The 12,008-nt window shown below is 38.0% G+C and overlaps 1 protein-coding gene across 6 annotated transcripts in view; it reads right to left on the bottom strand.

The window, feature by feature from the left end:
- mapta (microtubule-associated protein tau a) overlaps positions 1 to 12,008 on the bottom strand; it is a 29,451-nt gene that overhangs the window by 3,759 nt on the left and 13,684 nt on the right. The window contains exons 8-18 of one of the 6 annotated variants that reach the window (XM_067575878.1): positions 11,499 to 11,639; positions 11,066 to 11,132; positions 10,900 to 10,938; positions 10,405 to 10,658; positions 8,144 to 8,236; positions 7,406 to 7,498; positions 7,072 to 7,164; positions 6,556 to 6,648; positions 5,521 to 5,602; positions 4,304 to 4,410; positions 2,515 to 2,665 (exon numbers count right to left, since the gene is read on the bottom strand). In XM_067575878.1, the coding sequence (XP_067431979.1) occupies positions 2,515 to 2,665; positions 4,304 to 4,410; positions 5,521 to 5,602; positions 6,556 to 6,648; positions 7,072 to 7,164; positions 7,406 to 7,498; positions 8,144 to 8,236; positions 10,405 to 10,658; positions 10,900 to 10,938; positions 11,066 to 11,132; positions 11,499 to 11,639 (1,213 nt within the window). The remainder of the gene's footprint in view (positions 1 to 2,514; positions 2,666 to 4,303; positions 4,411 to 5,520; positions 5,603 to 6,555; positions 6,649 to 7,071; positions 7,165 to 7,405; positions 7,499 to 8,143; positions 8,237 to 10,404; positions 10,659 to 10,899; positions 10,939 to 11,065; positions 11,133 to 11,498; positions 11,640 to 12,008) is intronic. The other 5 variants (XM_067575877.1, XM_067575879.1, XM_067575881.1 and 2 more) reach the window with 5 other exon arrangements.

The following is a 12,008-nucleotide window of genomic DNA, read 5'->3' as shown; positions in this document are numbered from 1 at the left end:
AAAATAACATCAAACTGGGCTGAAACAACCCCTTGTCTTGAGTGGTGTTCTTGGTAACATTAACTCAGTGTTGTATCGGTTATATTCACCCAAATTGGGTAAAATTTTATCCCAGAGATTTTTATTGCGTATATTATTGCGTCAAGTTTCCTTCTAAATATTGTGGCAAGATGTTCTGAGGCCTCAATTCAACTCTCCAAAAATCACTTGACCAACCCGAACGAGGCCTCGTTACATCACACTTGTATCTTTAAGAACAGAGCTGTGATCAGTTTTAATAGTAAAGACTTTACTGAACAAAATAACAATAATGAAAGCAGTAAGATCACTGATATTCTGACTGTTCATCCATACAAATGTAACATCAGTAGTTGCTCAGCAGATATTTTGACTGCATCAAACGCTTGTGAACTATCTTCAGTACTGTTTCTTCATATTGATTCAGTGCTTCAGAAAGCTTTGTTTCCCCATCACTACTAACTGATCCCAGATTTGCTCCGTGGTATCCGTTTCATAAAACGACTGCTTGCATCGCCCCGTTTTTTCTTGGTCTTAGATCATAGTAAATAAAATATTTGGGGATTTTGGAGTGTTAATGGGACAAAGCAACACACTGAATGGTGCCACTTTTTGCTCTAGCATATTGTTATGGTTATTTTTCAAGTTTATTTGATGTTTTATAGACAATTAATAATGAAAATAAGCGTTAGTGGCAGCCCTAAGACGCATGCATGTGTGTATATATATGCATGTATACACATTCCTATATATGTATTGTCTTTGTATAAATTCTCTAGAATCATGTTGTCTGTAAGTTGTACTGACGATCGTCCTTTGACCTAAACGTTCACATTTTGTCTCATTTTCTCACTGTATCATTTTTTGCACATGAAATAAATTGATTCTTTTGCAGCTTAAGAGCCTCTTCTGCTTTTCTATCAGTGTGCAGGCGATCTGTTTCTGACACACACACCTGACACCATCTTTTTGAAAAGCCCGATTTTAAAGGTGCAAACCCTGTTATTATTCTTAAGTACTTTGATTTCACACATTTATTTAAATATCTATAAGAACAAAGAGGAACAGAACTGAAATAATGAAGGCTCCAAAACTAGTTTTTCACGTGGGAACACTTAAATATAGGACATCAAGATCAGGTATTAAAGCCACCCAAAGGTCCTTCTCATGTCAGCTGATGTACTTTTTTTCCAAACAAATGTTTGATTAAATTACCTCAAACCAGTTGATACACAGTAGTCCTGGATCTTTCAGGACTCCTGGAGTTCTAGTCAACTGGTTGAAAAGTAAATATTTGTCCCAGAGCTTCCTAACAGGTTATTCCAGCCCCGATTAAAACCTTTCATGTCAACAAACATAAGTTGTGTTTACATTCAGTGTTTCCCACCAAGGCAAACTGTGTGTCTCCCTTCGGTCTGACGAACATGTTGAATACATTTCCTTCCTCAAGAAACATTAGAATTTTTTAATCAAACAGAATTTTTTAAAATCCTGCACTTTTTACATCTATAATTCCTTGTCAGCAAACTTCTTCTTCCCCACCTTTGCTACACTTCTTTGCACGTTACTGCCACCAACTGTCAATCAGTGGAACAGCATGAAAACGGCAGCAGATACAAACAAAACAATTATAAAAACATTACTCTATAGCGCTACTACTGGTCAAAAACTCCACAAAGCGCCCTTTAAAGCCTAACTTAAACCTGCAGTGTGGAACTTTCGTCTCCCCCCTCTGGCAGTGAGCGTAATTACAAAAACACTGTTGACGCGTGTGACGTTGTGATGTACGCTAACCAGCTGGTTTCACCCAGCCAGCAGCTCCTCACAGCTACAAAAACGTTGGAGCAAATTTCCAAATAGGGGTTGGATAAACTGACCACATATTGGGAATCTAAATGATTACTTTCATTGCTGGTTGATGTAAAATGCATCAATACTGGTGGCGGGAATGTCATACCAGACACCAGATTTAAAAACTCTGTATAAAGAGATTTATTGTGTGAACTCGTTTGGCGAAGGGCTTGAATATAACGAACGTTCATTTATATGTAAAAGTCCTGGACTCCAGCTTTAACACCAGGCTGAAATAGAATATTTCACCTATGACCACACCCAACTGGAGTACACCCAGTTAAACCAGTATCAGTCAGCAAACACAGGATTTTCGAAGGGGTGTTAAGTTAATCTTTAAAGATTGGAACATGTACCAATTCATATCTCAACCTCAGTGTGTGTTTCATATATTGATTTGACAGTTTGGGATGAAACTGTGAAAATACTATAGTAGTAGAAAATATTGATTTATTATAAATGTTTATTAGAAAGTGTATATTTACCTCCTTGAGGCTGTGAGTTAAAATGTTTTTCTCTTTGCATTTTTTGATATAAACTCACCTTTTTGTGAGCTTTCACCATAGATACACACAGAAACATACCAACAATTATAATCTCCTCTAACTACCAGTTTAAAGCAGCACACAGCTTGTCAGTACTTACAGGAGTCCTCAATCTTTATGAGAGGATTCGTCAAGATTGGTGTGACGGGTGCTGAGGGGACAGTCTGAGGTGATTGAGGGGGGGTGAGAGCTGGGGAGGGGATTGAGGGGCTGCCTGAGGTGCTGCCCTCTCCTTCCTTCCCCTTCTGCCTCTATACAGGAGCCCCAGCAAGGGAATGACAAGGCATGCAACAAAAATACATGTGATGGAATCAACAGAAATCAAAATGCAACACAATATATATATGTATGAAAACCAAATGAAATCTGGTGAATGTCAAGAAAAAGCAACAATCAATAATTTATGATGGAGAAAAAAAAATGAAAATCAGCTGGATGGTGATGATGGAAGCGGCTGAAAGTCGCACAAAGAGACGGAGGGAAGTGATAACTCAGGAGAGGAAAGGATGAGAGATGAATGAAAGGGAGTGTGTGGGAAGCCACAATCACCTAGCGGGCACACTATACACTGTAACCCCTTGTAACACCAGTGTTGATCACTTCTGTGTTTTAACTTTTAAATCTAAGATCAGATGCAGCATTATTGATTTGGAAAAGTCTACCTGCCCTTTTAACATCAAGTGGATAAACACCAAAATGCATCTAAAGACAAAATTTAGTTCTTGAAAAGCTTTTAGTTCCTTAAGGGATATGAGATATTGTCAACAAAGCTCATGTTCAGAGCCAAACTAACAATAAATGATCTACTTACAAGTATTGTGTGTGTAACCAAAGCCTGATATATCTTATTCCTCTGTGCCTCCTTTGTTCTACAAAAACTATTTAAAACATGTCAGTGAGCTGCACTGCTGCACTGGGTGACATGTTCCTTCATCATGAAGACTACAGTCACGGTAGTTTGTTTAGAAATGGCTCCAAAGACTAATAACAACGATCACATTTTCTGTCTCCAGAGAGTAGCTCTGTGTAAGGCAGACGCCACTGAGCATGTGCAGGAACGCGGTTCTGTTTAAAATGTTTCACCAGCTTCTTGTGCTACAAATCACAATCTCTTGACTTTGCACTGAAGTTCTGAAGTTTTGAAATTTACAACGTCAAACACAAACTCCAGAACCACTCTCTGGAGACTGAAAATGTGATCGCTGTTATTAGTCTTTGGATCCATTTTTAAATAAACTAACATGACTAAAGATCTAAGGTAATCCTCAGGGTGAAGAACTACGTGTCACCCAGTGCAGCAGAGTGGCTCATTAACGTGTTTTTATATCAAGATAATCCCACAATCACCAATATGCTGCTGTAAAAACTCATTAGAGCACAAAATGCGTATTAATCCACTGCATAAAATAGTCCCCAACAAATGCACAATTTCCTCCTGCCTGAATAACGTTTACTAAAAACTACAGCTAGGAAATAACTTAACCTTTTTTTAAAAAAAATGACACTATATATTTGTGAGCTGTTGTAAATCTCTGTTAAGATTTACAACTTCATAAAGAATCAATGGTTTTTTGGGCTGAGAGCAACAAATGAAGGGAAGTCATTGAGAGACGGACTAACACATTGTTAGTTTTAGTATTTTCATGGATTTGTTGACTATAAAGAAATAAAACTAGCTGTATCCTTTAACCTTTTTGGTGCTGACCATGTTTCATCCACTAATAGTGAACCCTGATCATGTGACATACATACTGTATCTGTAAAGGATCTGCTACTAATGCTGCTTTCAAGTTAGTTCAGAGTGAAAACTGTTTGTCAAGCTGTCCAGAGATGCAGATGAAGCTCTGGCTATTCAACAGGGAGAACTGTTGCTGAACTGATGTTTTTACCCTTTTCTGTCCGCCTCCAGGAACGTGGCCGATGTTGTCCAGAGAGCCGACCTTAGATTGGACTTTGAATTCCAGCTTCTCGTTTTTGATCTCAATATTTCCACCACCTAGTAAAAATATAAATATACAAATATAAAAATACACACACATAAAAAGACATTCTATAAAAGTATGTTTACGCACACAAGGACTTAGACTCCGGTTTAGTGGCTTTAAATGTATTTACACAGAATAAAAATACAATAATCTTCAAAAATTACACAAAGAACGACTATTAACAGGTGAAACTGTTTATATGGATTGTGAACAAATAGTGCAAAGAAGTGAAAAGTGCTGAAATAAATATTAAATGGTAAAAAAGTGACATTTAACTTATATACATATAATAAATGGTTATATACGGTATATACAGCCTGTTAAAATACACAGTAATGAAATATGGATAATTTGTGCCTTTTGTTTTAATTCACAAAAAGAGACAAACAACACATCTGGTTGAAAGTTCCCTAAAAGCTAGTAAGTGGTTCTTTGAGTCAAGACTATTTTGTTACATATATTGTTCCCCAAAGTCCAGAGTGAACTCCGATGCTCAAAAACAATGTAGTTCACAATTAAATTATATAAAATTATTGTCCTCGACAAGCCACCATGACAAAAAAAGTTTCTTAATGTATAATGAGAAAGTTTTCTTATTTTAATGAGAAAATGTATTTCCTTATTATGAAATTAATTATAATGATAAATATTTCTTATAATACAGTAGTAGGTGCCTTAATTGTGACAAACAGACCAAAGCAAAGCAGACAACCTCAAGATTTTTAATAAGAGATATATTATTGATGTTTGATTTTAGATTCTTAAATCCACTTTCTGGACATGGACTGTCAAGGAAGTGATCTGTATAAGCGCTGTATATTTGTAACCATGGTAACACGCATGAGCATCAGCAAGTAAATTACATGGATTTTCCCCCAAACGATCAGAAAGTGAAAAACTATTTTTTAAGTCAGTCTTAAAACAATCAGTCAGGAGCTCAAATGAACATTGAAACATGTTTTTCTTGCTGTAATCATTCCTCTTGTTCATACGGACCATTAGAAGATCCCTTTATAATACATTTACAATGGAAGTGATGGGGGATGAAATCCACAGTCCTCCTGCTGTGCAAAAATGTATTTAAAAGTTTATCTGAAGCTAATATGAAGCTTTTGTTTTACCTGGTTTATGATGAATGTTGACTTTGGAGCCACACTTAGATTGCACGTTGCTCAGATCGACCTTTTTGTGCACAATTTGGACCTGTGCAGAGAGAAGAAGAAGAAGAAGAAGAAGACAGTTCGGAGTTACACGCGTCATCATAAACTCACCTTCGAGTCTCCGAGCTGTATTTCTCAGACATGCATCACAACACAAGCCTTTAAAAAAAAAAAGACCTCATCTCAGGCTTTCCTGTCATGGCCGTTTGTTTCGTAACACAAAGCGCCCAGTCTCTGTCGGCTGAGATCATCACAGTGTTCACGACAACAGGCACAGTTTGGTGGAGAGGACAGAGACTCTTTGTTCCGGTTCTAGAAGCTCTTTCTCCTTACATTTTATGGCGTAATTAGTTCGCTTTTCCATAAAAAAAGGCATGATTCATAAGGGACTAATGATTTTATTTAAATATACTTTCTGTTTGTAAAAAATATACAACTTGAGGCTCGGATCAGTTTTGGGCACTCAGAGAATAAAAACACACACAGGAATCATGCATGTCGTTTCAGGGGCCAGTTTGGGTGATAAACATTTTTTCTGAACACTAATCACATCAAGCACAGATTCAACAGAGTTATCAAGCTTACATTAGACCATGAGCATTACATAACGCTGTTAGCTGTGACAGTAGATGCATTGTGAGCACTAAACCATGACTGTACACTAATGAAAACACTCATTTATGATCGTTAAAATCACACAATAGAAGAAAACTACTGGTAGTTACGTAAATCTACAGTTTAGTGCTACAATAGTTAATATGAAATGCTCATGGCTGTTTATAAGTTGAATGATAAAACTGTTAATAGGAGGTGTTAACAGGTCAGAGTTGAGTGTTGGGAGTATCGAGGTCAGAAGGGCTGAACACAGACAGGAGGTTTCGTGCAGTCTGACATCTGCTTCTTGGTGAAGATGCATTCAGTAGAAGCAAGAAGGAGGGTTTTTGGCAACAGCTGCATACCTGCAGCCTGCCACGGGCCAATCCCTTATCTACTCACATTGCCACCACCGGGGACATGTTTTATATTATCTTTGGAGCCACACCGGGACTGCACATTGCTTAAGTCCAACTTCTTATCAAGAATTTGTACCTGGAAAGTCAATATGTGGGGAAAAAAGACTGTTATCCTGGAGGAAGCAACAGCAGCAGAGCTGCAAATGAGGACCATTGCTGGAGAGGAAAATAGATCTTGGAAGGAGGCTCAAGGGAACAAGGCTGATTAAGGAGGAAAGGAAGGACCTCTTCATGTTTTTTTTTAACAAGGTTTGATGTGATGATCGTAACTGCAGATGTACTCAAGACTCTCATGATGAGTAGATTCCTCGGTTACTCACATCATCACCTCTGAGTACATATTTTATTTTGTTTTAGACACATTAATTCACCTTCAGATCAAATATTTTGACCTGGAAAAACAAAACACCACTTTCCATTTACTGGAGGGTAGGTTTAGATGATCATAACTGCAGAGATACTCAAAACTGGTGTTGAGTTCATCCCTTAAGTTACTCACATTGCCGCCACCGGGTACATGTTTGATATTGTCTTTGGAGCCACACTTAGACTGGACATTTTTATAGTCCAACTTCTGTTCAAGTATTTTAACCTGAAAAAGTACAGAGGTGAAGGGAAGATAATAAGAAAATAAGAAGAAGAAGAAGAAAAAATAAAACTGAAGAGATGTTTGTACCACTAATAATGTTGCTGCACTGAATATATAAATGATACCATGCGTTTCTTCTACTTGTGGCAGATGCATCACGGACGTGGGCTCAGAAGAAATAAAACAGGTTTCATTTTAAAGACAAATTATTTCAAAAGTGAAACTTAAAGTCCGGCTTTCTCACCTTGCCTCCACCAGGCGTGTGCTTTAAGTTGTCTTTCGAACCGCAACGAGATTGGACGTTAGTCAGGTCCAGCTTCTTATCGAGGATTTGCACCTGGAGAGTGCAAAAACAAAGAGATTTTTTTTTTTTTTAGAAATTAAAATGGAAATAGCTGCAGGAGAGGATCAGCCCAAAAGGAGGGAATAAGATGTTACAGGGATGAAGACTACACATATCTCCATTTATTTCATTAAAGTTGGCATCCGTAACTTTTTGCACGTTGTTGTTCTGTCCGAGAGAAAATGAACAGAAATTATGTTTTAACTGCATTAAAGATGACAAAGTCGAGGCAGGAGATTGTGTGGAAGCCACTACAAAACTTGGATAATGATTTATGACACTACTGGGCTTATTATCAGCATAAATATGCTGCCATATATATGGCTATATCAATGATATTTTAACAAATAAATCATTACAGATGCCACCTTTAATATATTAAATCAGTGGGTTTTTGTCTAATAATTGAGCTTTTAGTGCAAGAACTAAATAGTTCAAGAGATATTTAAATTTATTAGTGACTGAAAAGATTCTCAAATTTAATAATCTGTTTAAACCGGACATTAAAGTCCATCTTCTTAACCTTGAACAAACAAGAGAGCACTTTCTGTTTTGTTTTTACCAAAAGTTGGTTTTGATGATCATAACTGCAGAGATACTCAAGAGTCTTGGTGTTGAGTTCATCCCTCAGTTACTCACATTGCCGCCACCGGGTACATGTTTCATATTGCCTTTGGAGCCACACTTAGACTGCGCATTACTATAGTCCAGCTTCTGATCAAAGATTTGTACCTGAAAAAATGAAAATGTTAGCTTTTAGATATTTGAAGTGTAGATGAAGGTTTGATACAGAGCTGTGAAGCCTGTGAGTAATAGATCGTACTGGTTCAGAGTTGTGTTGCAGTGCTTTTGTGTGTCTGCATGCAGTTTGAGGAAAGAAACTGAATATGTTCTTATTCCCTCAGTCTAATATTGACCAGGAAGAACAACGAGGCTAAATACAGGAAGGGAATCATTACAATTAGAGAGGAATATTACAACATTTGCCTTGTTGTAATGAATTTTTGGATTATATTTCAGAGTTTTCATGTTCTTTTCTGTTTATTTGATCTGCTGTTTAAATGTCAGTGAGATAAAGAGATTCCCGTCCTCAGCAGTGAACAGAATTTTTAAATTAAATTATACATTTCAGTCCATAAATGTCACAACAAAAGAAACTCAATTTAAGCCTTAAAACACCCAACGCGTGACTGTAGCCTACTGCAAGACTTGAGGTGCTTAAAGGCCCCATGAAATGAAAAATAAATTTTCCCCGTTTTAATCCTGTGACCTTGTTCATTTATCTCTTGTTATATGCTAAATATGTATATATTTTTAAAAAAAATTAGTATCAGAGTATTTTTACATCTTTCCTCTTCCTGTACAGTGGTTTAAAATGTTTGATGACTGATCTTGCACTCAGGAGCAATTACAAAAGTTCATCCAATCATATGTGAGTTTGGGCCACACCGGTCATATAAAACCGCATTTCACCATTTGTGGGTCGTAGTAGTTCACAGAGCGATATGGAGTGGGATTTCACAGGGAAATACGTCACAGTACAGAAGCTAAAGATGCTCGTTTCATGGGGTCTTTCATGCTAATATGGACGATACACACTTCAACCACAAAACAAGTGCACACAAACACTGACATACTTCCGCAGAGGCATGGAAGCACATTGTATTTTTAAGATCACAAGACAGATTGAGAGTTTTAGGACCACAAACATTTCTCTGGAAACAGGAAATATTCTGGTTGATTCAAATCTCACTGAGCAGAGCCAAATCACAACATTATTTGTTTTTGTTTTTTTGACTGACCAGAGTCAGACTGAAGCAAATCGAAAAAGAAAAGAGGTGAGAGAAGTGGGAAATAATATTTAGAGATTAGTTAGTTGACTTAAAGGATAAGGTCGGTGATTTTCTATATTTTTCTTATATTGTCAACAAATCTCATGTGCAGAGTCAAACCAACAGTGAAATGAAGGATCTTGACCTGAAGATTATGTAGAAGATCATAGAAACGGCTCCAAAGACTAATAACAGCGATCACATTTTCAGTCTCCAGAGAGTAGTTCTTTGTTCTGTGTTTGATCTTGAAAATTTCTCAAAGAACTTCAGTACAAAGTCAGGAGGTTGTGATATGTAGCACAACAAGCTAGCAGAGCTTTAAACAGAACAGCGTTCCTGCACATGGTGTCTGCCGTACAAGGAACTACTCTCTGGAGAGTGGAAATGTGATCGCTGTTTTTACTCGTTGGAGCCTTTTCTAACAAACTACCATTCCCAAACTCTTCATGATGAATCAACATGTTACCCTGTGCAGCGGTGTGACTCATTGATAGTTTTTGGACAACAAAAAAGGCTACGTTAACAGCCACTAGCATCACACTCCACAATCTCCAACTTGTCAGCGGTTGAGTTGTATTGTGGGTAATGTAGGCACCAGGTTTTGAAAGGGAAGAAGAATGTGTGAAATAAAAAGATGATATCTGTAGTTCTGCTGCATCAATTTTCATCCTTTTTTAAAAACTATCCATCATGAGTCTGACAATATTATAGGATTGCAATGCTAATATCTAAAGCTAATATCACAAGCCTTTAATCGGGAAACATCAAAACAACTGTGTGGTGCAGGACTGCACATGAAATGAGAGACTGCATGTCTGGAATGACAAGTATGTCTATAGGGGACATACATCCAGCTTCTGCTCTGACAAAAACAACAGAGCACCTCTTGATCTGCCAGTTGAGATTTAAATCAAACAATAAGATTATTTCTGCCTCCAGAGCAGCTCTGCCTGAAATACGTTTGCATAAATGAATCTCAAACTCCCATCTGCAAACTGCAGTCGTGGTTTGGACTGTGTGCTGTATGAGGTGCTCTCAGTGTAAAAGCTATGGTCAGAGTCTCATTACCTTTCCGCCACCAGGCTGGTGTTTGATGTTGTCTGTGGAGCCGATCTTGGACCTGACGTTCTTCAGGTCCGGCATGGCCGCCGGAGCAGCCAGAGGAGCCGGCGGGCGGCCCTTGAGGGAGCCTGGGGATTTGGGTGTGGAACGCACCACAGCGATCTTCTTCACTTTGTTGGCCTCAGCCGCCGCCTTGGCAGAAAGTGCTTGGCTAGAGGGAGATTTGGGGGTACCAGGGCTGCTCTGTCCACTCTTTTCATCTTAAGCAATCAGAGAGGCAACGGATCAGAGATTTAAACATATCAAAGGTAATGGATGAAAGGAAAATAATAAAGAAATTATAATTAATAATAAAAAATAAAAGCGAACTAGGAGCTCTGCTGGCTAAAAGCTGACCAAGTCTGATCCAGAGGAAACAGGATCAGACTGTGGTTTGGTGGCCATGCGACACTGAAATTGATCTCTACAGATTTGTGCCTCTTTTTTTTTTCTATTTTTTACCTTTTTCATGTTTTGGAGTGGGAGGTTTCTTGGCACTAGCTGTATCACAAAAATATGACACATCATAAATAAATCTTAAATCTTACTCCTTATAAACTCACATAAATGAAAACAAGTAGAAATTAAATGAAGTTTAAACAGTCGTGTTGTAAAAACAGGTTCATACCTGGTTGAGCTCCGGGTCTGGCAGAAGTTTTGGCTCCTGGGGTTTGAGACTTTGCACCAGCAAGACTCTGCAAAGCAACAATGTTCTTTTTACTGTTCCATGGAAAGCTGCAGGTGCTTTTATTCTACTCTACTTGCACTTCAAGACATGTTTGGATACACTAATCACACCAATCATTATGACGACATCTAATCTGGCAGAACAAATGTCAAACAGTTATCAGTGATGAATGGATGAAGCTTTGATTAGTGTTTTTGTTAAAGTAGGCGACAAAAAGAAAGAAATCAGTGCAGGTTTGAGTGCATTCAAATTGTCTGAAAAACCTCCTTAGCTGTTATGTTTCCGTGATCTCTCAAACAAATCAGGGAGAGTCCAGGAAACTGAGCATCCATCCATCCCTTCTGAAACCCTGACCGGTCAGTCCTGTACTTACTCCGGGCTGCCTGGGCCCTGTGCTGCTGGCTTTAATGGGGATCGAGCTGGGACCGTTTCGGGAGGAAGCGTGTGTTTTGGTGCCCTTGGTGACTACTGATGGTCTTTTAAGGGAAGAGGTTGGTTTGGTGGCAGTTTGTGTCTTTTTTTCATGAGGAAGAAAAAATGAACGAAAAAACAAAAGTTCTAATGACAATGAACATAAAAACAGAGGAGCGATTAAACAAATAAAAGATGATGTGAAGGAAACATTTCATGAACATAATGTTAAAGGATCATTCCGGGTCTGATTGTCCTTGTTTTGGCTGCTTTTCTATTTCAGTTGAGATAAGATTGTTCTCACCAAAATAACTGCAGAGATCTGAGAACATGTGAAGTCTGACAGCAGGAAACACGAAACAAATCCTCCAAAATAAACGTCAGAATATCCTCCAAATTTACTAATATGTGCATTTTTATATTAATGATCACAAAATCACTTCTTTTGTGTAGAAATAGGTCGCTCATAGTG

This window comes from Thunnus thynnus, chromosome 20, assembly GCF_963924715.1.
Source record: "Thunnus thynnus chromosome 20, fThuThy2.1, whole genome shotgun sequence".
In the NCBI taxonomy this organism is placed as follows: Eukaryota; Metazoa; Chordata; class Actinopteri; order Scombriformes; family Scombridae; genus Thunnus; species Thunnus thynnus.
This window is presented reverse-complemented; position numbering and strand designations above follow the sequence as displayed.